Source organism: Tyto alba, unplaced genomic scaffold (genome assembly GCF_018691265.1).
Source record: "Tyto alba isolate M040663 unplaced genomic scaffold, T.alba_DEE_v4.0 Super-Scaffold_6, whole genome shotgun sequence".
Lineage (NCBI taxonomy): Eukaryota > Metazoa > Chordata > Aves > Strigiformes > Tytonidae > Tyto > Tyto alba.
Window position 1 is genome coordinate 45700192 of NW_024881327.1, and position 25190 is coordinate 45725381.

Genomic DNA, 25190 nt, shown 5'->3' on the forward strand with positions numbered 1-25190 from the left:
TCTGTTTGAAGTCCATAAAGCACACTATTATTACACAACATACTAAAATTCTTACTTGAATCTCACAGGCAAGCACTAGGTTATGAATATAGTAGAAAGCCTCCTCGACAGTTTCACCAACTGATACTAAGCCATGGTTTCTGAGAATAAGGACCTAGGGAGACAGTGCAAAGAAAGTTAACAGTTGTAAGGCAAGTATTTTTTTTGCTCTTGATTAAAGAATATACCTCCCCTACCTCCACACACATACTTCCCTTTAATTCTACATGTAAATACTGACCTTGCTTTTAGGCCCCAAATTTTTCTGAATAACCACCTTTTCTTCATCATCCACTAAAATACCATGGTAGTCATGATAAGCTACTTCCCCTAGAGAAAGTGCTTCAGGCGAAATTGGCAAGAGACCACACTTCATTGCAGAAACCTGAGAAATAGGAAAACTACCTTAATGTCTTGCAACAGAAAAAACTGGAAAAATATAATATTGATAAGAAATATAAAAATAATATTTGTATATATTAAATGTATGTGTCTGTAGAGGCACATAGTGGTCTTATACATTATCCCTAAAGCCCGTATTTTTCACAACTTTTGGACTGGATACAAAAGTCACACTGGTATTGGGTCTGACACAGTATGGCTGCTTTTAAATGACATCAACACCAATATGAAAAGACTCAGGGGGGAAAAAAAAAAAAAGAAAAAAAAAATCAACTGCATCCTTCATTTCTGTCATTCAACTCTGGTTTTATTCCCTTTTTACCTCCAAAAAGAAGAAATTTAGTGATGAACTTTGACACAAGTAATTCCATAGCACTGCAAGTAAAGTTAAGGAACATTTTTCAAGACTACTCTAGGATTGACAATTTCAGGAATCTAATTATTTATCCTTAAAATGGTTGTATCACTGCTGTTAATCAGTTAAAAAAAAAAATAAAAAAAAAAAAATCAGAATGTGAACTTTGAAACAGTCACCAGATGACTCTCAAATTCCAAAGAGGTAAAACTGGCTTGTAACCAGTTACTCTAATGAGAGGTATTGGAAAAGTTTCAAGTATTTAAGAAACCCTTGATAAATTGTGCTTTACAAAACCAACAAAATATGCTAACACTCTTATGACTCGCTGTCAAAAGATACAGTCTTTTGTGGTAAAGGACACACAAATATGAAATATGTATTTTTCAATTACAAAGCTAATTTACTGTCTGACCACTCATGTAACAACCAAATAAGGAGGATCTGACTGATTCAAACAGAACCAGATATTTGAAGGCAGACTTAAAGGCTTTGTGCCCTTCAAAAAGGAAGCAAATCTATGATTAAGGGGGACCCACCTATTTTCCAGTTGGGTGGGGTGGGGGGAACTGCACAGCTGACAAACTAAAAAGTGTGCTTACCGCTGCCCCTGCTGGCGTGTGAATATGAACAATGCATTTAACATCAGGTCGAGCTGCGTAAATTGCAGAGTGTAAAGTAAAACCAGCTTGATTTACTCCCAAGTTAGTGCTTCCACGATCAACTACATCTCCCTGAATATTGATTTTAACCTGGGAACAAAAAGAATTAGTTTTGTAAATGAATCAAGACTGCCAAAAATCTGATTTAATTCAGCATCTACCAGTGAAGCTCCAAAACTGTATTTCTTTGAGTATTTTATTTTAACAAGTGCCAAAATGCACATGATAAGGCTGTAGGTAGATGACCGGGGCCCTTGAGATTAAGCTAGCTGAAAGAGGACATCAGAACTACTGGATATGACACGAGAAATCACTGCATGTAACAGGTAACGGTGCAAGCAGATGACAAAAGTTACAGACAGCACTGTGACAAACAGCTGCACTTCACAGAGAGTTACAGTGGAGTTATAGAAGAAACTTGCAAACTTTATAGATACCTGAAGAGGAGTATTGGGACCTTTTGGGGCGTACGTTCTAGGTAACCGTACCACTGATACCATGTAAGGCTGAGATTGCCCAGGTAATAACATTAAAAATACCAAATTTAGATACGGACATAGCAAAACTGGAATCAAAGGGGAAAAGTAATCATGCATGGGTTGTTTATTTGGGAGAACAAGACTAGAGAAAATGGAGTTTCAAAGTGGAGAAGGGAAGAACAAGTATGGGAGAAATTGAGAAAGGGGTGATGATAAAGCACCAGTCATGTAAGCAGGCTGTTGGTTAGCATGTTCATCTAGCTGAGCTATGTGCCTTCTCACTGTAGTCTCTCTTATTATATCCTGCTGCTAGCTATTTTCTGTGTGAACATGCTCTCTACTGTGTGTGCACGCACATGTGTGCACATTTCACTACCTTAATTCTCAAGGTACTTATATTCCTGATGTAGAGATAAAAGCAGAACACCTTAGAAGAAAAAAAAAAACAACAAAAAAAAACAATAACAACAAAACAAAACAAACAAAACACATAAAACACACAAAATAGCTCCACAGCGTAGCCCTAACCCTCTTCTAAAAATCTTGTAGAAGCAAGAAAGGGCAGGTCTGTCTTCTCCATTCCTTTTCCTATAGCTTTTTCAACTACAATTTTACACATGGTTAATGTGGAGTTACATAAGAGACAACTTCACAGACAGCTGAAGGGGAGCATTGGGACCTTAAAGCATCAAGTTTGAAATGTTACTACTCTACATATACTCACCTCACCTCTTTGCTAGAGGTTACTTACCTTACAGTAGACAGGTGGAAAGAATAGTATGAAAGTTTCTATTTTGTTTCAACGCAAGAGAGTCAATCACATTAACTCAAGTTCCTTCCAGCAGCAGTGTAAACTAGCCTGAAGATAAATGCTCAGAAAATGCTTCCCACCAGCTAACAGCTAAAGAAGTTCTGTCTTCAACTGCAACCATTAGATCTCAAAAACATAATTTATCTACACCTTCAGCTACTTACATCATTAAACAATGGCAACTAAATTAGGCACCTAACACAATGTCTTGAAATAGTAATTGGTTTGCATCACTTGTGTCTGAAACACATACTGTTTCCCCAGACAACCTGACTCAACAGCCAGCAGCTTTCAAGGGCAAGATGCAATTAGCTTATCCAAATGACCTGGCTCCTCTTGACAGCTGGATCAACTGGAGGACTGGTGGTGAACAAGTGCAAAGAAATCTCTCTCACAGCTACCTTGGCTGTACCAAAACCAACCGTGTTCAATAAAACTATTCTAAACATGTAACAGTAAAATATTCTCTAAGACACAATTTAAACAGTGACAGATACACAGACAGAGCAGATTCAGCTATTCATTTTTTATAGCTATGAAAATATTAATGGCTTACCAGACTAGATGCAGTAACTTCACTGTAGAGGAGTCCAAAAGGTACAATGAGGAAGTGCTCCTGCTCAGAATTTACTCTGGCCTAAGGATAAAATGAAAGTTACTAAGAATATCTTATTAAAGCATACAAATAGGTCCAAAACCATGAAAGCTACTTTCATTTCTGGAGTATGGAATGAGCAAATGTGCCTGTAAAACATGCAATATGACTGTCACGTATGCTACAACAGATAATCAACATACAGCACAGTTAATTAACTCATGTTGAACAAAACCAGATGGTAGATACATGTCAGAGTCCTTCAGACTGGTGGAAGGTTGTAAATCCTTAGATCCGGTGGTAATGACAACTCCACTACTGTGGATAAAAGCAATGATACTGAGAGAAATGGGAAAAAAAAAGTTACTGTTGTTTTTTTAGAAGAATGAGTTTATACTCCAACTGTGTTCCTACCCTAGTAAAACAGAAGGTATGACTTGAGGGTATTAGTGGATGGAAAACTGACTGTGAGCCAGCAACGTGTGCTTGCAGCCCAGAAAGTCAACTGTGTTCTGGGCTGCACCAAGAGAAGTGTGGCCAGCAGGTCGAGGGAGCAGATTCTGCCCCTCTGCTCTGCTGTCATGAGAGACCCCCCAACAGTGCTGTGTCCAGCTCTGGAGCCCCCAACATCAGAAGGACTTGCTCAAATGGGTCCAGAGGAGGCCATGAAGATGATCAGGGGGCTGGAGCACCTCCCCTGTGAGGCCAGGCTGAGAGAGTTGGGGCTGTTCAGCCTGGAGAAGAGAAGGCTCCGGGGAGACCTTATAGTGGCCTTCCAGTACTGAAAGGGGGCTACAGCAAAGGTGGGGAGGGACTCTTGATCAGGGAGTGGAGGGATAGAACAAAGGGTAATGGTTTTTAACTGAAAGAGGGTAGATTTAAGTTAGATATAAGGCAGAAATTCTTTCCTGTGAGGGTGGTGAGGCACTGGCACAGGTTGCCCAGAGCAGCTGTGGCTGCCCCCTCCCTGGAAGGGTTTAAGGCCAGGTTGGATGGGGCTTGGAGCAGCCTGGTCTGGTGGAAGGTGTCCCTGCCCATGGCAGGGGGGTGGGAACCTGATGACACCCAAACCATTCTAGGGTCCTGTAAAATAGAAGTTTGTAAGAAAATGAAAGAATTTGGCCCACAGATCTAAAACATCTTGATGCTGAAAAGGGTTTCATTACTGATGTTGGTGCCTGTGAGACATCTGTGAGCAGTACAGCACACTTGCTGGTTTTCTACCAAGTATCCTGACACTCAGTCATGTTTTTGCTCTTTTGTCTAATTCACACAATCACAAGTTTATAATACAAAAATATTTCTGACTTCAAACCATACATATCTTGGGATGCATCTTTTTAAAATCTGTACAGAACAGCTAGGTTGTTTACATGTCTCAATAGAGAATTAAAAGGCCTCAAATGTTTTACTGGACATGTGAGACAACTCCCTATTTTGCTACAAGTCTACTGGTTTGGGGTTTATTGTTTTTTAATGTTTTCAAAAATTTATTTACGAGTTTTCCATTTCCCCAAGGTGCAACTATTGTATGCTCTCTCATGTCTTCTACCACTTGCAACATTAAATGCATATATACTTTGATATAGTTCTACTGCAGGGAAAAATATTCTTAAGTATGTAGTTGATCAGTCATTCAAAAGCTTCTAATAGAAATCTAGCTTCCTTTACAACTAGCTGATAACATGCTATAGCATAAGAGTCTTAAACTGAATCAGTTAGTTGAAGTTAACCTGTACTTTTTTGAATCACCAGAATAGTTCTCCATTACAGAAGTGTAAACGATCTAGAAAATCTTTTATTTATTTATGCAAGATAAAGAACAGGTATTATTCAAAATGCCTCAAAGGCTAGCAAACATAGATAAAGCTCAAACATAAGATAAACAAGCAGCAAGACTCACAAACCACCTTACTTTAGGATCAGGTCCAATAAACAGCTCATGCCCTCAAAGCAAACCAGGACTTGGTGAATGATGTGGACCTTCTACAAAACTGTAATCTCAAATTCTGCCTAACCCTGGAGGCATTCAAGTTTACTCTACATTATTGTGCTTGAAAGTTCTTGATGTTCTGTAATTCTGCTTGTGCATCAGGACGCCACCAGTCTGAACAATTCCCCATACAGCAGCTGTCAAGTGATTGATAAGGATCCAGAAAAGCAAAGATATTCCACCCAACTCCCCCAGTATGCCCAGATTGGCTCTCATATCCTCACAATTCCTTTCTCTTCTAACACACAGGCTAATGCCCTTTGAAGAAGGCTGTTGTATATTTTCTCTTGCTTAAGAAGTACACTTTTAACTTGAATGCAATCACCCAGTAATGAGAGCATCCACTCACAAAAAACTGAAAAACTTGAGTCAAACTCCAGCTCTGCATGAAGTGCATTACAAAGGAGCACCTTACTACCACACTACCAATTAATATATAGGTGTATGGAGCAAAGACGGGTACTTTGTAAATGTAACAACCTTGTTCTGTATCAGCTTCTGAAGGTAAAATATATGTAATAGTCACCTTTCAGAATCCTAATCACTCGAGGAGTTTATAAAAGACAGGTGAACTACAACTTGTGATTGTCACTGACAAACCATTAACCAAGAGCTTTCGAGTACCACTTTGACCTTCAAAACTGTTTAAAATACTTTCAGAATCTCATACTCCAAGTGCTTTGACTATCTAGTATCTCAACTAGTATCACTATTATCTAATTTTCTTGTGCTTCCCCCTACCAAAAAAAGCAAACTTGAGGCATTCCACCCCAATCACATGCCCCTGCCTCAACCACTTCCCTAGGCTGCCACCATTCATTACATTTACTTTTTTACCTAAGCACATAAACATTCTCAGGGCTGAACTTTGCACTAGAAAGCCATCTCCAAACCTGCTTGCCTAATAACCTTTTTTACCACGTTAATGTCCCTTTTACAAAATCAATTCTCCTGTCACATATGAAAAATCAGGGAGCAGCAGAGTTGTTTACAAAAAACATTGTATCAGATATGTTCCCTTACTAAAGGAACAAAACTATCTAACTAACATTGCCTTGATCCTATGTCTACCCATATAATTTATCATCTTCATCAGTTCCCAAATAACATACCTTGAAATCTCAAAAAGCAGTAATAATAAAGTTACCGTATCTCATTCAGACTGCAACTAGAAGAATCAAAAATACATAAAGGACAACCTCTACTATGTAGAAAAAAACAATTCAGCTCTGTTAGGAAAACAATTGACTGCGTTGCACACCACAGCTGTGACTTTCCTCATGAGACTCATGTTGATCATTCTTCTGGCATATAAAACCTCCTTGATTTGACCTCCTTGTCATTATTTTTACGGATGCCAGCAATTACTCAGTCATAAGGAAAATTGTTGGCACACTGCATTAAGCAAAGTAGTTCGCTCATGTTGAGAAATACTATGGCTTCTTTATCAAAAAGGTTGGTACCTCGAATTACAAAAGTCAGCTGAATGACTGAGAGGATATTTTAGTACTTAGCAAGAAAACCAAGACATGACCTTAAAGAATAATACATACAATTATTCAAAGCATTTAAGATACTAAAGGACTGAGTCTTTCAGGAATCTTAATGTCATCATAAGAACTTTCATGTACACTCTCTCAGGACTCTTTTCAGTCTATGGTAGCTGACATCCAAGCTGTTCCAGTTCTTATTCTTGAGATGCAATGACAAATCTCTTCACTATTATACTGCTTTCAATACCACTTTGCTCCTCTTCCACACAAAGAGAAAATGACAGATGGGGGAGGGAAGCAATTCTATTGTATGTTAAAACAATTGGTTCGGTTATCTGTTGATTCAATACTCACTGTTATATGATTGTAAATAAGCTGAGACCAGCCAAAGAGATCTGCTAATCTGTAGAAAGCTGCTAATTTACATCGTAACAACTTCTCCCCTTTTTCATAAGCAATGGAATCTGATCCTCTCAGATCATTCACTGGTGTCACCATGCCAAGACCTGAAAAGGAAAAGGGGCAAAAAAAGCACAAAGGGGGTTGCACTCAACATCAGTTCAATCCTAACAACATGCACTGCTACTATAGTGGTTGTTCTTACTAGTTTATATCAACATACTAACCTAAGAAATGGATAGCAAACTTTAATTACTATAATGCCATAATTTATATTACAGAAATATAACCACAGTCTCAAACAAGGTCATTTATCTTCAGTAGACTCAGCATTCGTTTCATTCCATAATATTCATTACTGCTAAGGTGACAGCGTGCTCCTTAGCAAAATATTTTTTTTCTCTCTCAAGCTAATGATTGTCTGTAAAATACAACTTCATTGTTAACAGAAAAATGTAACCTCTAATATTACACTTTGAGATACATGATGTGGTATTTCTGAAAAGGAGAATTACACATCTAAAAAGATGCACACAGGTTCATTTTCTTAGGAAGAATTAAGTACAAGCTGAAGAGAGGAGGATTATGGTCAATAATTACAAATACTGTAGTTCCAGTTACAGTACAAGTAGAAATGTAGTTAAAAGTAACTTTGATAAGGCAAAACAAGGCTACAGACTAAACTATAGGTTTATTTTGGAGCACAGGCGAGGATATACATTATCTTAACACAAAACCTGTGCGTATATGCATTGCACATTTTGGGTTTGTTTTTCCGTCTTTGTTTTGCTTGCCAATGTTTCTTGTCCATAGCTTCACTTCACAGGAGAAAGCTGCAAACAGTATTTCAATGGCAAAAACAATTAGTTTCTGAAGACCTTCACTGTTACTAGACTACTAATCAGCATTGCATTTTCATGCAGACAATCCACGTTGTTAACATTAGCAATATTTGAATCTTCAAATTTTTACTAGTGCTGACTTATCAGGCTTACTTTTCAATATAGTTGTCATACTCGAAACAGCTTTTGATATAAATTATATACATGAATCACATTTCATATCATTAAGGCATTTGGACACTAATCATTTTATGTTTGCAATGTTCTGGTGAGCAGAACAGGACAGCATTTGAACTTCACAGCACTTCTTATTTTATTCACACTGTCTTCGTTTTAAACCTTTCAAAAAAAAAAATTTCGACTAGTATAAATTAAGGTGCACTCACTCATGTTTAATGCAGCCATTCCGCCTTGTGGTGCCGCAGGGTAGACATTTGGTACATTCGTTGTCATGAAATCTGCAATCTGCTGTAAAGCCAATAAACCTGTTGGGTTCTTCCCCTTCTTAAATTGTTCCTGGATCATAGATTCCAGTTCTTCACAAAAAGCCTAGCAACAGGACATTGCATATTGTAAAGCATGTTTAATTGAACTTCAACCTTTCATATACAGCTTCTTTGCAGCACTTGGCTGGAAATATTCTATATCTCTTTTGATAAACAGCTCAAGCAGAATTACTGGGTGCATAATGTTACTTGAAAATGTTGCTCTGTGGAGCTCCAGTGATAAGAGTCACTTATTTTTTTTGTGAATGGAAATTCCAGCATTCTCTCCAAGTTACACCAAAACTCATTGAACCTATTAATATGGATTTCTGGAAGAAGGAGTAGGATGTACAATCAACTTGAACACAAAACACAAAATTAAAAGTAGTAGAACCAGAAAATTGTCAGTGTGTCTCACTGGGAACTGAGAGCCCAGAAGGCATCCAGGAACACAGGAAGAAATAGCCGTTGAATTTTTAAAATATGTTTAAAGAAGGGGTTGGTTTTTTCTTTTTGTTTTCACTCTGGTGGGAGTTTTGGGGCTTTGGTGTTTTTTTGGTTTTAACTTTGAAAGAAAGAAAACAAGATTTTTTTTAATTATTGATGGTAAATATTGCTTTTGACAAGAACACTGGAATTTGTACTGAAAGAGAAATATTCCAATCTTTAAGTTCATCTAAATAAAATGGGCTGATTTCCTGTGGAAAAAGTGCAAATATACCACTACATCTCTATTCTTAATGAAGTTGTGTCACTAAATGTTTTGTATCTAAAGTCATCCATCAGTTACTACAAAAAGGAACAAATGCTATGCGAGAAATTTTGTCTGCTGTACTTTCTCCCTGAGGGAAGCATCTTTAATATTAAATATCAATCATTCACAGTTCATTGTTGCGCACCCATTCAGTAAGAGATATAAAAATATTTCACATGTCAGAATCATGCATGAAAAACTGAGCACAGGACAGATCTGACTTGTATAAGCTACTCTTAAATGTGTTTATTTAAATGTTTAAATGAACAGTGAATAGATGAACAAGTAAAAAAAACAACTGATCAGGACTAGACGGAAAATATGAAAAGATGTTGACAATTACACAGAGAGATCTGAAAGCAAGACTGAAGAGCTGTTTCATGAGTAGACAATAAAAATTCAACCAGATAATGTAAGGAAAAATTGGGCTACAATTAGGATACTTTAGAAGAGAGGCCATCCACATAAAAGCTCAAATTGATACAAGATAACACAAAATTCTCCAATTCCCTAAGGATATTAAAAAATAAATTTATCACTTTAAAGAGGGATAATTTTATTTTCTTACTGGGCTTTGAAGAATCATGGAGACTCTCTTCTTCTGTTCCATCATGTTAAAATCCTGGCGAAGGTCAGGTGCCATATTCCTCTCTCTCAAATAATCTGGATTATTTTCATCAACTCGATCAAAATACCTCTCTTTATGAGGGGCTGTTGTTGGAGGTGGTGAAGTCACCACCCCCACACCAGAATCACCATTCATAGCACAGTTTTAAGGAACCTATGAAGAGGAGGGAAAAGAGGAGGAATAAATAAATCAAGCAAGGAAATAATTAAGAACTTTATAGATGTTTCTTATTTCAGAGCAACAGTTCAATTCCCTCTAAAATTAGGATGGCTTCCCAAACACAGAAACCATGTTTGTGCAATTAACTAGCAATATTTCAGAGGAGAAAAAGATTTTAAAATACAAGATTAGAAAAGTAGGCTAGAATATATGAAAAGTCAAATATGTTAGACACATACGTGCTACACAAAGCTAATACAAGAGTTGCCATTTAACCTCCAGTTCTTTAGCTCTCTACGTAGCTTGATTTTCAGAAGCACTGAAATCCTTCAAACCTGCTCACAGGCAATGACTTGTGAACTCTAAACTCCTTGGTTTTGTTTTAGTTTTGTTTGTTTCTTTGATTGGGTTATCTGTTTTGGCCTTTTTAAAAATCTTATTTATACTTAAACAGTTAAAGCAAAGATAATGAAAAGAACACTGCATACATCAGATTTTAAATCACGATGGAAAATAGTATATTACACATGTTCATTAATATGAAGCATCAATCCCACCAAATATGCTCAGATTGCGAACACATTTCTGGAGATAAACTCAGAAATACTCACTCTGCAACCTGAGGTATACTTTTCACAAACATATTTATTTTCTGTTCATTCAGCAGCATGCACATCACTACATTAGCATATGCGTTCTGGAATCTGGAAAGCACACACACAAATACAACCCCCACCCACAAGCCAGGGTTCATTTCAGCTTTACGTGTTGTAATCAGTAACTGCATGTATCATCTGAAGAGGCTGAAAACTCAGCTGGTACTGCTCATACACACATCCTTCTTTCACTCACAAGAATCCCTTTGTGTAACATTATACCAGTTTCCTGGGCACAATATTATAACCTTCATTCCGAAATCCTTTTTAGAAGATTTTGAAGCTTTCCACTGACAAGCAACTGGTTCAATAAAGCCACCCGTGAAACACCTTGAGACTCAAACCTCTGACTCCTGATCATCTGACATATCAAATTAAAATTAAGCTTTCGAAGAAAATATTTCTTTTATTCGCATATTGTATGCGATTAGACAAAATGTCACTAACACAAACTGTACTTCACTGAACAGAATATTTAACTCTGAATGGCTTGCTAGTTCAGCAAACTGCAATTATTTACATTATACACAAAATATGCAAGGTTGAAATCCCTTGCATATTTCAGCAACCATGCGATTTAGCAACTCTATTAAAACCATGAGCTGAGAAAAGCCAGTAGACCTTTTCCTGGAGGTGGAAGAATAGATAAAGAGAATAAAGTAGCAGAATCTAGCACCCCATCACAGTAGGTAAAACAGACTAATTTCAATACTACTGCTTTAGATTTAGGGTTCACACAGTGAGAACCACCCCAATTAAAACAGTCAGTTTCATTATGCATCTTCAGTTTTGCAAAGACTAGTACCAGTAAAATCTGCTGATATTATCAAATCATTGCAATATTTTTTGCTATGCAGTTGGAAAGATTGTATGTATCTTCATTTAAGTAATGATTAGTCTTCTACATAACTAGTGAATTTTGATATATGTCTGTATTCTTTTACCATTTTTAGATTTTTCTTAGTGACATCTTAAACTGTACTTGATTGTGGATTTTAATTTGATTAGGAATTTACTTGCATATTTATTAGCTAAAACCACCTCAGATGTGGATGCACACGGAAAAGGCAAGTTTATATTATTTTGAAATGCAGATTATGTTAAAGAAAAATCAGTGCAGCGAAGAAAATTATCTACTTCAAGACTTCAGAATTAGCAGATCTCATCATCTTTAATTCTTACATTAGAAAACATGGTTCAAAACTCAACTGATGTATTTCAGAATGAACAATTTACTGAACTGAACCAGCTGAACACAATGAGCAAAGTATTTTTCTTGACTCCGAAGAAGGGAATACTACAATCAAAAATCTACATTAGCACTCAAGACACTCAAGTTTTAGATGCTCAGTGATTTACACCCACTGAGTTGCTAAATAAACACACACAGACACCTCTGCACTGTTTGAAGTTATTTCATTTTAAACCAATCAGTTCAGGCTTTAGAAGTAATGGTCAGATTTTTTTCTTTCAAGTACGTACATATATACATCTTGATTATTACAGCTTCTTTTAATTACTAGCTTTCCTCCACCCAGGAAGAAATACAGGGTATAGCAAGACGAAACAATGCTTTTATGTGCATGGAAAACCTTTTCAGGTATTAGACCTAGAAAGTTTTAAGCAAGTGAAGTTATAGCAAAGGAGCCTAACACACACCCTCCAAGTTCTCTTCCTCCTCACAAACTGCAGCCCACACCATCTGCCATTTCATCCCTCAAAAATGCTTTTGAAGGCCCACTAACACTTTTCACCACCCCTCATCCGAGTTCTATTAGCTATCCTAAAGCCTCTATATCCAGGTTTATGTCGAAAAAATGACAGTTTGCAGATCCGAACATGTGGCTCTCTCTCTTACAATAATAGCTCACTTGGCCCAATCTAAGGCCAAAATTCACCACCCTCTGCTTGTCACAAGGAATCAGTGAGCTGAGAAACAGCGCAAGGGCAGGTCCACAAATAAAGGCAAACCAAACAGCTCAGGTAGCTCAGAATTTATACCACATTCTGTTGAGTGTAGCCCTAAATGTGTATTTACTTTAAAGCAAAGCAAGGGAAAACTATCAAGTCTGAGTTTACAGCCCTAGCAGAGAACAATGACTTGCTCTTGCCTGCTGAAGCATTCAATTTCCAGAATATATTTAAGTGTAACATTGCATCTTGTGCAAATGTGTATGTGCAGTGTCATTTAAAGAAGTGCACACACGTTTGCAAACATAATTTCGTATTGAATTATTTACACTAATTCCATTTTAGAGTACCAAAAACTATTTCCAAATGAATTGCATACATTAATTACTTCTCTTCACTCTTTCTTACTCACACTGGAAAGAAGCTGGTCCCTAACAGCCTGCACAGGTAACATTAAAATGGGATCAGAGTATATTGCCAAATTGTATACTCTTTCATCCAAGTATAAAATGGCATTCAAGAGGATCCTGGGAAGCTATTACTGCCTCAACACTATGTAGCAGCAATAATTTAATGTTAAACATTGAATTTCCTGTTAAGTGATCATTTTATATCTAAGATTAAATACCCATTTCATAGCTCAGTTTTGTAGATATCCCAAATTAATGGCATTCCCCCCCCAAGGTCTAGTAATTAACTGTTTTAACATAACTGTAATAGTAATTGTTTATTTTAATGGTTGTCAGATACTGATGATAAAGTTGTTGATTTTTGAATTAGAAACAGATGTGTTTGACAACATTTTGCACAACCCACTGAAATTTATTTATGAGTTTCCTCAGAAGCCCCCTTGGGAGTAAGGTGTGATGAACTCTCCAGTAAGAGCTTCAGTAATATGGATACTGACAAATAAATAAAAGGAGTCTGAACACTTAAGCTGAACACACACTGGGAAATGGCCAGTGGTTCTATAAACTGGAAAGTCATATTGAAAATCACAACAGGCTGCCCAGGCAGCACAAAAAAAGAAAAAAATTAAGAGCATCTTCACACCCACAACTTCAGTACAGACAGTTCCTTTCTGATGTAGTATACTACAGCCCCCATGTAAGATAAGCTGTAATGTCAAAGAACTTTTTGCCGTGATAAGTGTTTTTATGCGAGAGACTGTTCTAACATAACTTGTCAGAAAGAGCCACACCCTTAACCGAAAAAGCCACTGCTGGAAGATATAAGTGCACAAAAAGCCCTTCTCTCAGAACCAGCTATTTTCAAATATAAATACACTGTCAGAGAAAACAGTGCTTATTGGCGGGGGAGGGGAATCAGAATCCAAATCACACTGTGTAGTAACTAAAACAATTAGATCCGTTCTTCTAATACATGTGTACGTATAATACCAAGAAATTTCAATAAACCACTACATCAAATGAGAGCCACCAAGCCAACTCACAGCATATCGTATTTATCACAGGGTACGCATATATGTATGCAAGCATTTTTAAACAGGTTGTTCATTAAATACACGTTTTTGTCAGGAAACCAGCGTTCTAAAATTTATAGTGCATTTACAGATACCAAGCACTGTTTACAAAAGACATTCTGAAATTAGTATTAGAGGTTACATTTATCTTTCAAAATCCCCTTCCTCTCCATCCTCTTCTAACCCAAGAGAGTTTTGTCACAGGATTCACCTAGGAGGAGGTGGTATTGCAGAACTTAGCTTAAACAAAAGAAGAACGTTTTAGAACAGGAACGCCATAAAATTGTTCACACTGACATCCATAAAGAAGAAAAATCTCAATTTTTAAACAGCTTATGTTCCTCAGTACTCAATCTGGAGAGTTAGATGATGCACATATAGCTACATAAATTTAAACAGGTAAGACAGTGAATAATACCCAATAAGAATTTACAATAACTTAAGAACGCATAAAACATTCAAACCCTTAAATCTAAAAAATTATGTAAAATAATTTTAGAAAACAACATTGGATTTGGGCTGGCATCTCCTTGTAGTTAATAAACATATTTAAAACTTTAATATTAAGCTAATTTCAATACCTGGAAGTTAGAACAGATCTAAGTACTTATGACTCTGGTAATTTATAGGTTCAGCGTTTCTCACCTGAATCATCATCACCATGAATATTACAGGAATCTTGAGAAGATTTAAAATGTCTCACAGCTGGTACACTAGCAGGGACCAGATAACTACATTTCTTGGAAGAAATTAATTTTTGCAATCAAAGGTTGGTTTTGTTTTGTAATAACTTGCAATGGGTTATTTTTCGCTCCTCCACACCCAGAGGAAATTCTTTTTACTAAGGCTGGAATAAATGGAATTTGACCTAATCTAAAGGCTCCACTGACACCAAAAGACTGAGTGAACCTCTGCACACCAACGCAGCTTTAAGTCTGCTGAGGCCAATTCAGAACAAAAATATACTCTGAGAGGCAGGAAGGAGGTTGTGATGAGACAAGGGAGTCTAAGGGACTTCTAAAATTTAAAATACACAATCAACTCACAAGACAACACATGCAAAATAAACCCTACCATTATTTATTTATTTATTAAATTTAGGAGAATTATCTGATCAAAACCTTATGAAATCAAGTCATTTCAGATGGGAATAAAAAAAACATAACCAAAAACCTGTCCTCTTCCTGGTAGCTTACAATTTCTCTGTACAAAATAACATGCAAGCAAAACATTTGTATGGGACCTTGTAACAAATTTGCAAAGTAAATGAGCAGCACATTTCTCAACTGTCAATACAATCCCAATCACTAGCAACAAAGATCAAGGTTACCCATTTCCAGAACATACAGCTCCTGAGACCTATTTTGACAACGATATAGTAATTTGCTTTGCATCCAGTTTTTTCTGACAGTTCATTCAAAAAGTTATCTCCTCTCAGTGGCATAGTTCTGGTATAAGAGGTGAAAACAGATTCGACAAGAAATTACTGGGGAAGGAACAACGGGGTAGCAAAACAAATTAAAATAACTTGCTTTCTTTGCTGTTGTGCAATCAGCAGTTTTTGAGGAGTAAAGTTATCCAAAAGGCTCATGTGAGTGACAAGTCAGGCAGCGCGACGGCAAGAGGAGGGAAGGGAGCTCTAGTTTGGATGAAAACAGAGGACAGGGAAAGAACAGAGAAAAGACAGAGTAATTTTATGGCTCAGGAAAGAGAGTCAGGATGACTGTGGAAAGCTACAGAGCTGAAATTATTGCCCAGGGAAAAGTCATGAGGTGACAGGAGGGAGGAAGAGGAAGGGAAAGGGCTGGGCAGCACTGGGGTGGTGCAGCACTGCAGGCAGCAAGAAGCCCGAGAGGTAACTGACCCAGCTCATGCGAAACTCAGTTGGTGGGGAGATGGCGAGGAAGCAGAACATCCATCTACAGAAAATAAGGTTTCATTATCACTTGGTATGTGAAAAAAACCCAAACTGTTTATAAATTTGCACTGTTACCGCTTAATATTCTGGTACTTTCTGTATTTTTTCCAATTTTCCTTTACTTTAGAATAACATTTTTCAAAATTTGCTCCTCTAAAAATTATATTAATTTTGTAATAGGAGAATTATTTATGATTTGCACTACAATTTCCATAATTTTCAACGAGAACATTTTGGCACCAATGACACCGAGTTTGTTCTTGCCATTTCAAATGTTTCCTACTGAACTTTAAAAGGAAAAGTTGGCACTATCTTGGGAAGTCTAAGAACAAAGAAACTACATCATGACTGTACTGCTTACTAGACAATGCACTTAACATCAAGAACAATTATAATCTTTTTTAGCAAATGCTCCTAAACTCATGCATCTTCAGAATTTCCTCTGCTCTTTGTTTTCAAACAGGAAGAGACTATTTCACGAACAAGAACAGTTATTTATCTTGTACTGAATGCAGGCACCATCATCTTGCTTATTAACAGAGACGATGCAAGTTAAATACTGGACTCAGAAAATTTAGAGAAATCAAAAAATAAGTTTATCTGACCAAAAGCATTGTATTTTATATCTGTAATGTCATGTCTTAGTACTTATGACAGTAGTTCAAGAAACAAACCATGTTAGAGAATAAGAAAAAAAAAATAGACCAAATCCCAAAAACTTACTTGAAATGCACCTACTCTCTAAGCAATTATTTCCCATTTTTACCTTCTCCAAAACACTGGAATCAGTGGCCCAGCACAGTGGGCTGCAAGTGATAACAAGGTTACATAAAGAACTGGCAAAAGTTTATTTGGGTAAACTTGAAACCTCAGACCATACAAAACATACAACATTTATACCTATTTCTAAGACACATCATGACTTGTGTATTGAAGCTCATTAACATTTCTTATTATTTCCAATGTTTACATTTAAAAAAATCTCTAAAAATGGTTAGGAACAAAGAATAAAAGAGCTTCAAATTAGACCTAAATTTCCAAATATTTATGAAGGGCAAGAATCTGTGTAACAAAACTGCCAAAATAGCAGTTGCTACAGGCATTTTACCATATCAAATACCAAACTACTTTCCAATTGCCAAAAAAGTTACCATTTTCTTTGTTTAAAGAACCTATGATCAACAAAAAATGTTTAATTTACACCACATACTTATAGTAGTAAGTCCTTCTTTAATTGGCACTCTCTATCTGTACAGAAAAATTATAGATCCTGTATTTAGAACAGGAAGAATAACCTAGAGTAAGTTGGGGGGGCAGAGCAAAACCAAAACAAAACCACCCCACAAAACAAACCAACCAACCAACCAAACATACACTTTCCCCTTCTCCCCGCCGCTCCACCAAAACATAGTCCTGGAAATTATATGACTTAAGAAACAAAACATCAAAACCTACTTTTGGTATCGTGCTAATTCTAGGCCACTGTGTTAAAAGAACACTTAAGGAGCCACAGTAAAAGCACAGCAATAACTAAGTCAGGTTGTCCAACTTTCCCACAGCCAAATGAAGCAGGTGATTTTTAAAAGCCAGCGCAGATTCACCGAAGGCAAGTCATGCCAAACTAACCTCACTTTGTGCAACAAAATAACTTTTTCTGTCAACATGGGGAGAGCAGTGGATGTTGTTTACCTGGACTTCAGCTAAGCACTAGACACTGTTTCCCACAGCCTTCTCCTCGACAAACTGGCAAGATACAGATTGGATGAATGGTCTGTGAGATGGGCAAAAAAACGGCTCTCAGGCTGTACTCAGAGGGTGGTGATCAATGCCTTTTACTCGGGATGGCAGCCTGTCACAAGTAGGGGGCCCCCAGGGATCAACAGTGGGCCTCGCACTGTTCAACATCTAAATTATCTGGATGATGGGACTGAGAGCTCCACCACCGAGTTTGCTAATGACACCACACTGAGTGGTGAGGTGGATGCGTCAGAAGGGAAAGGCAGCTTCCAGACAGACCTGGAGGGGCTGGAAGAGTGAGCTAGCAAGAACAGTATGGAGTTTAACAGGGACAAGCGCGAAGTCCTGCAGCTGCGATGAGACAACCAAAGAGTCCGGGACAGACTGGGATCTGTGTGGCCGGGGAGCAGCCTTGCTGAAAGGGACCTGGGGGTCCTGGTGCGCAACAGGCTGAACAGGAGCCAGCAGCGCGCTGCTGCAGCGACAGAGGCAAATCGGATCCTGGGCTGCATCCACGGGGGCATTACTGGCAAAGACAGAGACGTGACCATCCCAACGTACCAAGCGCTTGTCAGGCCACGTCCGGAGCACTAGTGTCCAGTTCTGGTCTCCACAATTCAGGAAAGACGCAGACAGACTGGAGAGGGTCCAAAGGAGGGCCACGTGTTATGGCTCAGAGCAGCAGCATGGTTTTCGGATAAATTTATGAAGTTGCTCCAACACTGAAATTGAAATCTACACACTGAACCTTGACTTAGAGCCCCAAAATGAGTCCTCATAATTACACTGCCAAATAAAAATCTGCCCAATACCACAGAAGTTGATTTGCCTGCAATCTTATTTCAGAAATCTGAGTTCCAATTCAAATAAGCTTCTCAAGTAAAAACCACAAAGAATTACAGAATTAATACTGTAATATCACAAACTTCTATTTAACTCAGTTATTGCAAAGGACTATAACTGGAGACAAAAATTAAGCCAGAATTACTCAGTGCTGAAAAGGCAAGATTAGAACTGAATTCAGGAGCTGTCATAGATCGCTGTGTAGGAATTGCAAAGATTATGCTGTGGCCAGTTGGTCTACTATAATCGTAAAATAAAACCAAGCAGCAAAATTATCTTCCCTAACTTTGAAAAAAAAAAAAAAAACCACTACTGGAATATTATTTCTGGTTCTTATGTACACACTTCAAAAAAAAGACATGAAATATCAGAGTTCAAGGAAAGGCTTCAAAAATGATCTGGAGAATAAAAGACTAACTTGTGGGGATTAGTAGCTTGGCCTATTTGGTTAACCAGAAAGGTTCACTGATCACAGAGGTGACAGGGCCTTTCTATCCTGCTAACAAAAGTATGGAGAGACTTAACACTTGGGAGTGAATATCAGACACAGTTGCCCTTGAATAGAGATGGAAGTTTCCTAACCATATACATACAATACTGAGTCAATAACTTTGCTTTGAAAGTCTTTGTAAAATGCAAGTTTTAATCCAACTTCCAGAATACCTTCTGCTATCTGTCTGCACTGAGATTACAGTCCTGTCTACTTCTGAAATCTATGAACCTCCCCTTCCTTATTGGGCTTTAGGAAAAAGTAAGTTCCCACATGCACAATATCCTCATGTTATTTGCAGCTTCGAAAGCACTTCTAGTATTCTAGCACCTTTTTTTTTTTTTTTTTTTTATGTAAAATAGCACCTTCCTCTGCTAGTAGGTTGGTGACAGCTGGAGACTGAATGTCAGACAGAAGGCATCAGTACTCAGAGACACTAACAAAAAAATCCTACTTAATCCTTCTCCTGCACTCAGGTCAAACTGATCAGACTCGCAATTAGGGCAAATTTTCCCTCAGATCAGGTAGGACATGTCTTACTATTTTTTTAATGATCTTCTGCAGTACAAATCTCCTATCCAAATAATTCAGGCATACCTTACCTGAGAAATTTCAGTGACAAAGACTACAGAACTTCCCAAATACCTTAGCTTCTCTCACTGGCTTCTTCGATGCATTCACCAGTTCAACCCACTGAAACTGAATTGCTTAGATTAAACTTAACTTTAAAAAAATTTAACAGCCTATAGAATAAAAAGGTTTGCACTAGAGAGGTGGCATCTCTAGGTCTTATTGACAAAACCATAAAATTTGTTGAACAGAAAACATTGGTGACCAATATTTTTTCCAGCCTGCTTTACTGCTACATTAAATTGTTCCTGATGCCACATACTCAGTTATGCACGCCACTCAGCACTACACAAGAATGAGTCAAGTCACTAATTTTTGTTTTCATCCTCTAATTGTGCAGAAAGTATCTGAGGCCAAGACAATATAAAATTCAAATATTTTTCCACTATTAGTATTCATGGATGGTGGCGGCAGTACCAGAAAACAAATGTATATTTATTTTTGCCATCAGGGTCATGAGCCCATAGAAATAAAGATATTTAGCACAAATACTGCTTATTTTTAGGTTTCTGTGAACACATATGCACCTCCCAAGCCTCACACCAAACGTCCCAATAAGCCTGTACCCTCAGATTTCTGAACACGTGTCAAATCAGATCACCAGCTTTTCAAGGGCAGGGCCCCAGCTTTATCCAAGAAGCATTTAGAAAGCTTGACACAAACTGATCAGCATGTCTGACCCAAAAATGAACACTGGCCTTAAACTGAAGTTACAAAAGCTGCTATACTTTTAAATCTAACACCAGATTTGCGGAAAACACAAATGCACACCTCAGTTTCTCAAAGAGCCAAAACTGACTAAAGCAAAATTAAATGTTTAATTTGCCAATGTAATAAATCAGGTCAGAAAATTTCCTTAATTTACACATACGCACATTTGAAATCAGATTTTCCTAGGAAACAAGACCCTTAAAATCAAAGTCCCCAAATTCCTTAGCACTACTTCACAGTCCCCTAGAAGGAAAGCCATCTGCTTACATATAGGTGGCACTTACTCGAGTCTACTGCTGCTTCACAGAATAGCAAGTTCAGGGAGACATGCAGTGGTTGCACCAGTGGTTTTAGACAAAAATGAGAACTAAGTCAGGACCTATGATTCAGGAAAAGGTTTTACCACTGTCCATCAAACTTGGGGATGCTTCCGACACAGCAGGTCAAGAGGAAGAGCACAAAGCACAGGCTCTTCCCCACAGCAGTGGAGAGGCTGCAGCGCTGCATGGGAACTGTGGAGTTTGTAAGCAGCTTTACCAGAATGCAGAAGCTCCAGAGCTCATTTGAATGCAGGACAGAGTATGAGTTTCAAGTTGTCTAAAGGAAAGTCACACACACACTCTAGGTGCAAAGACAAGAGGACAGAGAAGCTTTCTTCCATCAAGATTTTCTTTCTACCTCACTGTTCAGCAAAATATGCAAAATGAACAAGGCTCCTACAAACGACAGAAGAAATTAAAACTCATTTTTGAACAGGAATATAGATACTTCTCTGATACTTTAAAAAGGCAAGAAATTTCAGTAACTTTAAGTATTCACATCTAAAATATTTGTATCATGATGCATAAAGGATCAAATGAAATGCAGCAGTGCATAGACGAAGTGGCCTCATTTTGGCCAGTATCCAGTTATTTTCATGTAGACTGAATAGTAGGGGATGAGATTTCTGAAACACGCTGGCAATGAACAAAACAATGTCATTTAACCCTCTGAACTATTCTGAAAAAAATAACTTATTCCAGAACAGCTGGATGACATTTTATATCTTGACTTATTTACAGAGGAGAGAAAAGTAGTTAGTCTTTTCCCCTCAGTTATACACAAATAGTAAAAACACTGCCCTAGACTTGTTAAAGCCACAATTTCACTTTATACAAGCATGAGATCTATTTTATGGGTTTGGTTGGGGTTTTTTTCAAGTTGATTGAGGTTAAACACTGAAAACATCTTTCAACCTAGAACGAAGAATCTGATGACTTACCCATCTGGGCACTACCCTCTGGAACAGAATTCCTGGGACAAACCCTTAAACTGATCAGATACAGAAAAACCAAAGGCCAGGTAATTTTAGTTTTGTATATAATTGCATTGACAATGTTAGAGCAAATTTTGATGCACTGTATTCCAAGGGCTCAAGTCACCCATAGAAATTATGACAGACAACTGGAGGACACTTTACAGTCTGAATATATGAACCCCACAGGTCAGTAACAGTCAAGGTGGCGCACCCACAATGCTGGTGAACTGCTTATGGACATGTATGAACAAAGACAACAAGGCACTGCTTCTCAATCTTGCCTCTAGTATAGAAAAGACCATATCTAAAGAAAAACTTTCAATTTACTATTACTGCTCATTATAAGACTGAAACTGAAATGTTTAAAGAGGGGTGTAGGAAAATATTCTGTACAGTTTTGAACCGCAAGACATCTAAACGTGGAGACTAAACTTATTTGAGTTAAATAATAAACAAGTTTTGTTTTGGTTTTTTTTTCATCAAAAAAGTCTATTAAGAAACTGAAATTCTAAAAGCCAAGCACATGAATTATCAGATTCTGCTTTGCAGTTTATTCTGATTGTGTAAACAGAGCTTAGGGATCTACAGAGGAGTTCTACTAAAAGGACTGCAAAATTGAAATACTCTAATTCAACTTCTTCATTCACCAGCAATTATTAAACCTTACTAACAGCTCTTACACATCCTGATTTGGAGACACATTGAAGCAAGGGCAAACTGAAAGTGCATAAGCATATCACCTTTGCTTTTCAGGCTGAAATAAAGTATTGGTATATTCCTTACATATTACAATAAGGAACAATGTCACTAATGTTAGATTGTATTAAGTGATACCTATTTTGGTTATGCTAAGATATCCCATTCATTAAATTTTCTTGTGTTGTTCTGAGCTCCTGCTCTGAGGTACAAGGTCTTGGGAAAAAAAAAAAATCTAACTTGTTTATCTGTCAACAGTGATAATTAGTTTTCAGAGAGGTTGACATATACTCCCCACTTTTTTTTTTTTTTTTTTAAGAGCTTATACTTATGCAGTTTTTATCTGAATCAGAGGTAACCTAAAACTGTCTTTTTTTTTATGAAATATTCCATTTTTGTTAGTGGATTTGCTAGCAATGACATGATAAATCTTAAATATGTTCTGGTAGCATTTGTTGCTACTCAAAATTATGTAAAGACCCAATAATAAAATTCAATTATTATGTGAATTTCTTTACGCTTTTTGGGAAATGTTAAAAAAGCTAAAAGCAATTACCATAGCTGCTCCAAAAGATTATGAAATCACAAAAAAGAAGGATGAAGAGGCTAAATAACAATGTGGGCCACACCTTAGCAACAGAGCCACAAGGTGAGCTTATTGTTTCTTGATGAATTCATGATTAATATACCTATAACTTTGGAGATCCTACAGCAAATGCCCAAGAAAAAAAATCCTGCATTATTATGAGACTGGTTGATTGAGATTTTTGAGACAGAACTAACCTAAATATTCATGACTAGATGCATGAATTCAGCCATTATTTTCTGGCAGAGAACCCTAGTAATTCAGAAATTGCCACAGTGATTAGAGAGTGTGCAGGCATTATGCTGGAACCAGCAAGTTTGATATGTAAGAAGCACAAATGTTGTTGATGGGTGCGTCACCAGTTTGAGCTAGAAGAGAGTGAATCAAAGTACATTAATGAGGTAGAGGCTAATATGAAGACCAGAGATTTCAAGTAGGTTTGAATTAGGCAGATGCAGACAGTAGAGATGTTGAATTTTTCATCAATTTCTCATTCATGTTCAGCTGAGGCTTCTCTAGGTGGCACCCCCCTGTTCTTTTACAGCACCTCCCATTTTTGATGGGGGAGGCAGGGATGGAAATCCGGATAAATTATGAGTCCAATTTAGTCTCTTGACACAGCAGAATCGGATAAAATTTTAAAAGCCTGTATGCGGAAGGAAACAAATATTTGGAGAATGCAAGCCTAATTATTATTTTTGACATAAACTTTCCATATGAGATTTTATACTGCACTTGCTCATAAAAACAACTTTGAAATGTGAGCTGCAAATATGCATTGTCATTCCATTTCCAAATAAAACAACTAACAGCCAGATTTATTCAAACTCAAAAACTCCTTTACAAATGCCTGATTAACCACCACATAAGTCCTTCAGGTAGATGAAAAACTTTAAGACAACAAAATGGTTTACACCATCCTTTATCCACCCTAAACTAAAAATTTCTGAGGAGTGTTTTAAATACATGCCCTATATAAAGGATATTAACACTATCTACATAGACATCTTAGAAGTGACAGTAAGACAAAGTTCAACGCATTACAGAGTTCCCAAATCCAAGAGCATTCTGCTTTCCATCTCTCAGAATGTTCTTGACAACTTTAATCTACAGATTAAAGCCATATAAACTATGGATAAAAGTCTTACTGGAACTCATTTTCCTGTATTAGACTGTTCCATATTAGGAAATAGCACATCAAGAAACCTCCATGAACTCTATTTTAGGAGCAACTCATTTCTGTTTTTCTTTTTCCCAGGGGCGTGTGAATGCACTCCCCACCCCAAAATTATGCAGTCATGTTTCCTACTTCTGGGTAAACCTCAAGGGCCATGCACACCCACACGGTAAGAGATGAAACACCATGAGAAAACCATCTTCCTGATCATGCCGTCTCCCTTGTCAGACAAGTATTGCACAACTGACTATGTCTGCATAAATTAACATTTTGCAAACCCAGAACTTATCTTCCAGCTGAGATTCTCATTGTTTTCACCTGACAGTGACAAAAAGATGTTACTTACTTCACCCTACAGGGTTTAGGGTTTCAGAATTATATCTGGGGAGAAATGCAGTAGTCCAGTTTCTCCAGTCACTGTAGATCATGCGAACACAGCATTTAATGGCCATTTTAGTGAAGTTACTTTCAGAATCAAACCCAATTGTCTACAGCAGCCCAAACTAACATTTAAAGAATCATAGCCACTCTCACACTTTCTGCTAGGCCTATTTCTTAATTAGGACCGTTCCAGTCTCCAGAACGTTATGTTACTCAGCTGAAGATTCAACAGAAAAAAGGAGAATGAGCAAAACACAAAAGGATGTGCACAAACCATGGCATAAAGATTCTATTTGTATTACAGGAGGACAATGACTAATCCAAGCCTGATACTTGCTCTGTTACTCGAACGGCTGTAGAGGCTCACATACCACAGTCTAGTTAATTGACAGAACAACACATGCTCTGCTCTGCTGTTACAAAGAAGGCCCATTCATAAAGGTTGTCTTCACTGAAGAGGCCAAGCTGGATGCATTTACATTTTGGGTCTGAGTCTGAGACCCTCGGGGACATACATCAACTCTCCCTTCTGCTCTTCCACACACAGCTTTGAGAGAACCATCTCCAAACACACAAAT

At 37.5% G+C, this 25190-nt stretch overlaps 1 protein-coding gene and 1 non-coding gene across 13 annotated transcripts in view; both read right to left on the reverse strand.

Moving 5' to 3' along the window:
* The window catches only part of ADD1 (adducin 1), a 65378-nt gene that overhangs the window by 24670 nt on the left and 15518 nt on the right, over positions 1-25190 (reverse strand). For all 12 annotated transcript variants that reach the window (XM_032987343.2, XM_032987342.2, XM_032987346.2 and 9 more), the window contains exons 2-8: positions 9878-10090; positions 8457-8619; positions 7184-7335; positions 3305-3385; positions 1399-1548; positions 281-424; positions 56-154 (exon numbers count right to left, since the gene is read on the reverse strand). In XM_032987343.2, coding sequence (XP_032843234.1) covers positions 56-154; positions 281-424; positions 1399-1548; positions 3305-3385; positions 7184-7335; positions 8457-8619; positions 9878-10072 — 984 coding nt within the window. In that variant the 5' untranslated portion in view covers positions 10073-10090. The remainder of the gene's footprint in view (positions 1-55; positions 155-280; positions 425-1398; positions 1549-3304; positions 3386-7183; positions 7336-8456; positions 8620-9877; positions 10091-25190) is intronic.
* Positions 24310-24467, reverse strand: LOC116960308. Its single transcript, XR_004406319.2, has one exon. It is a non-coding gene; the product is annotated as a U1 spliceosomal RNA (small nuclear RNA).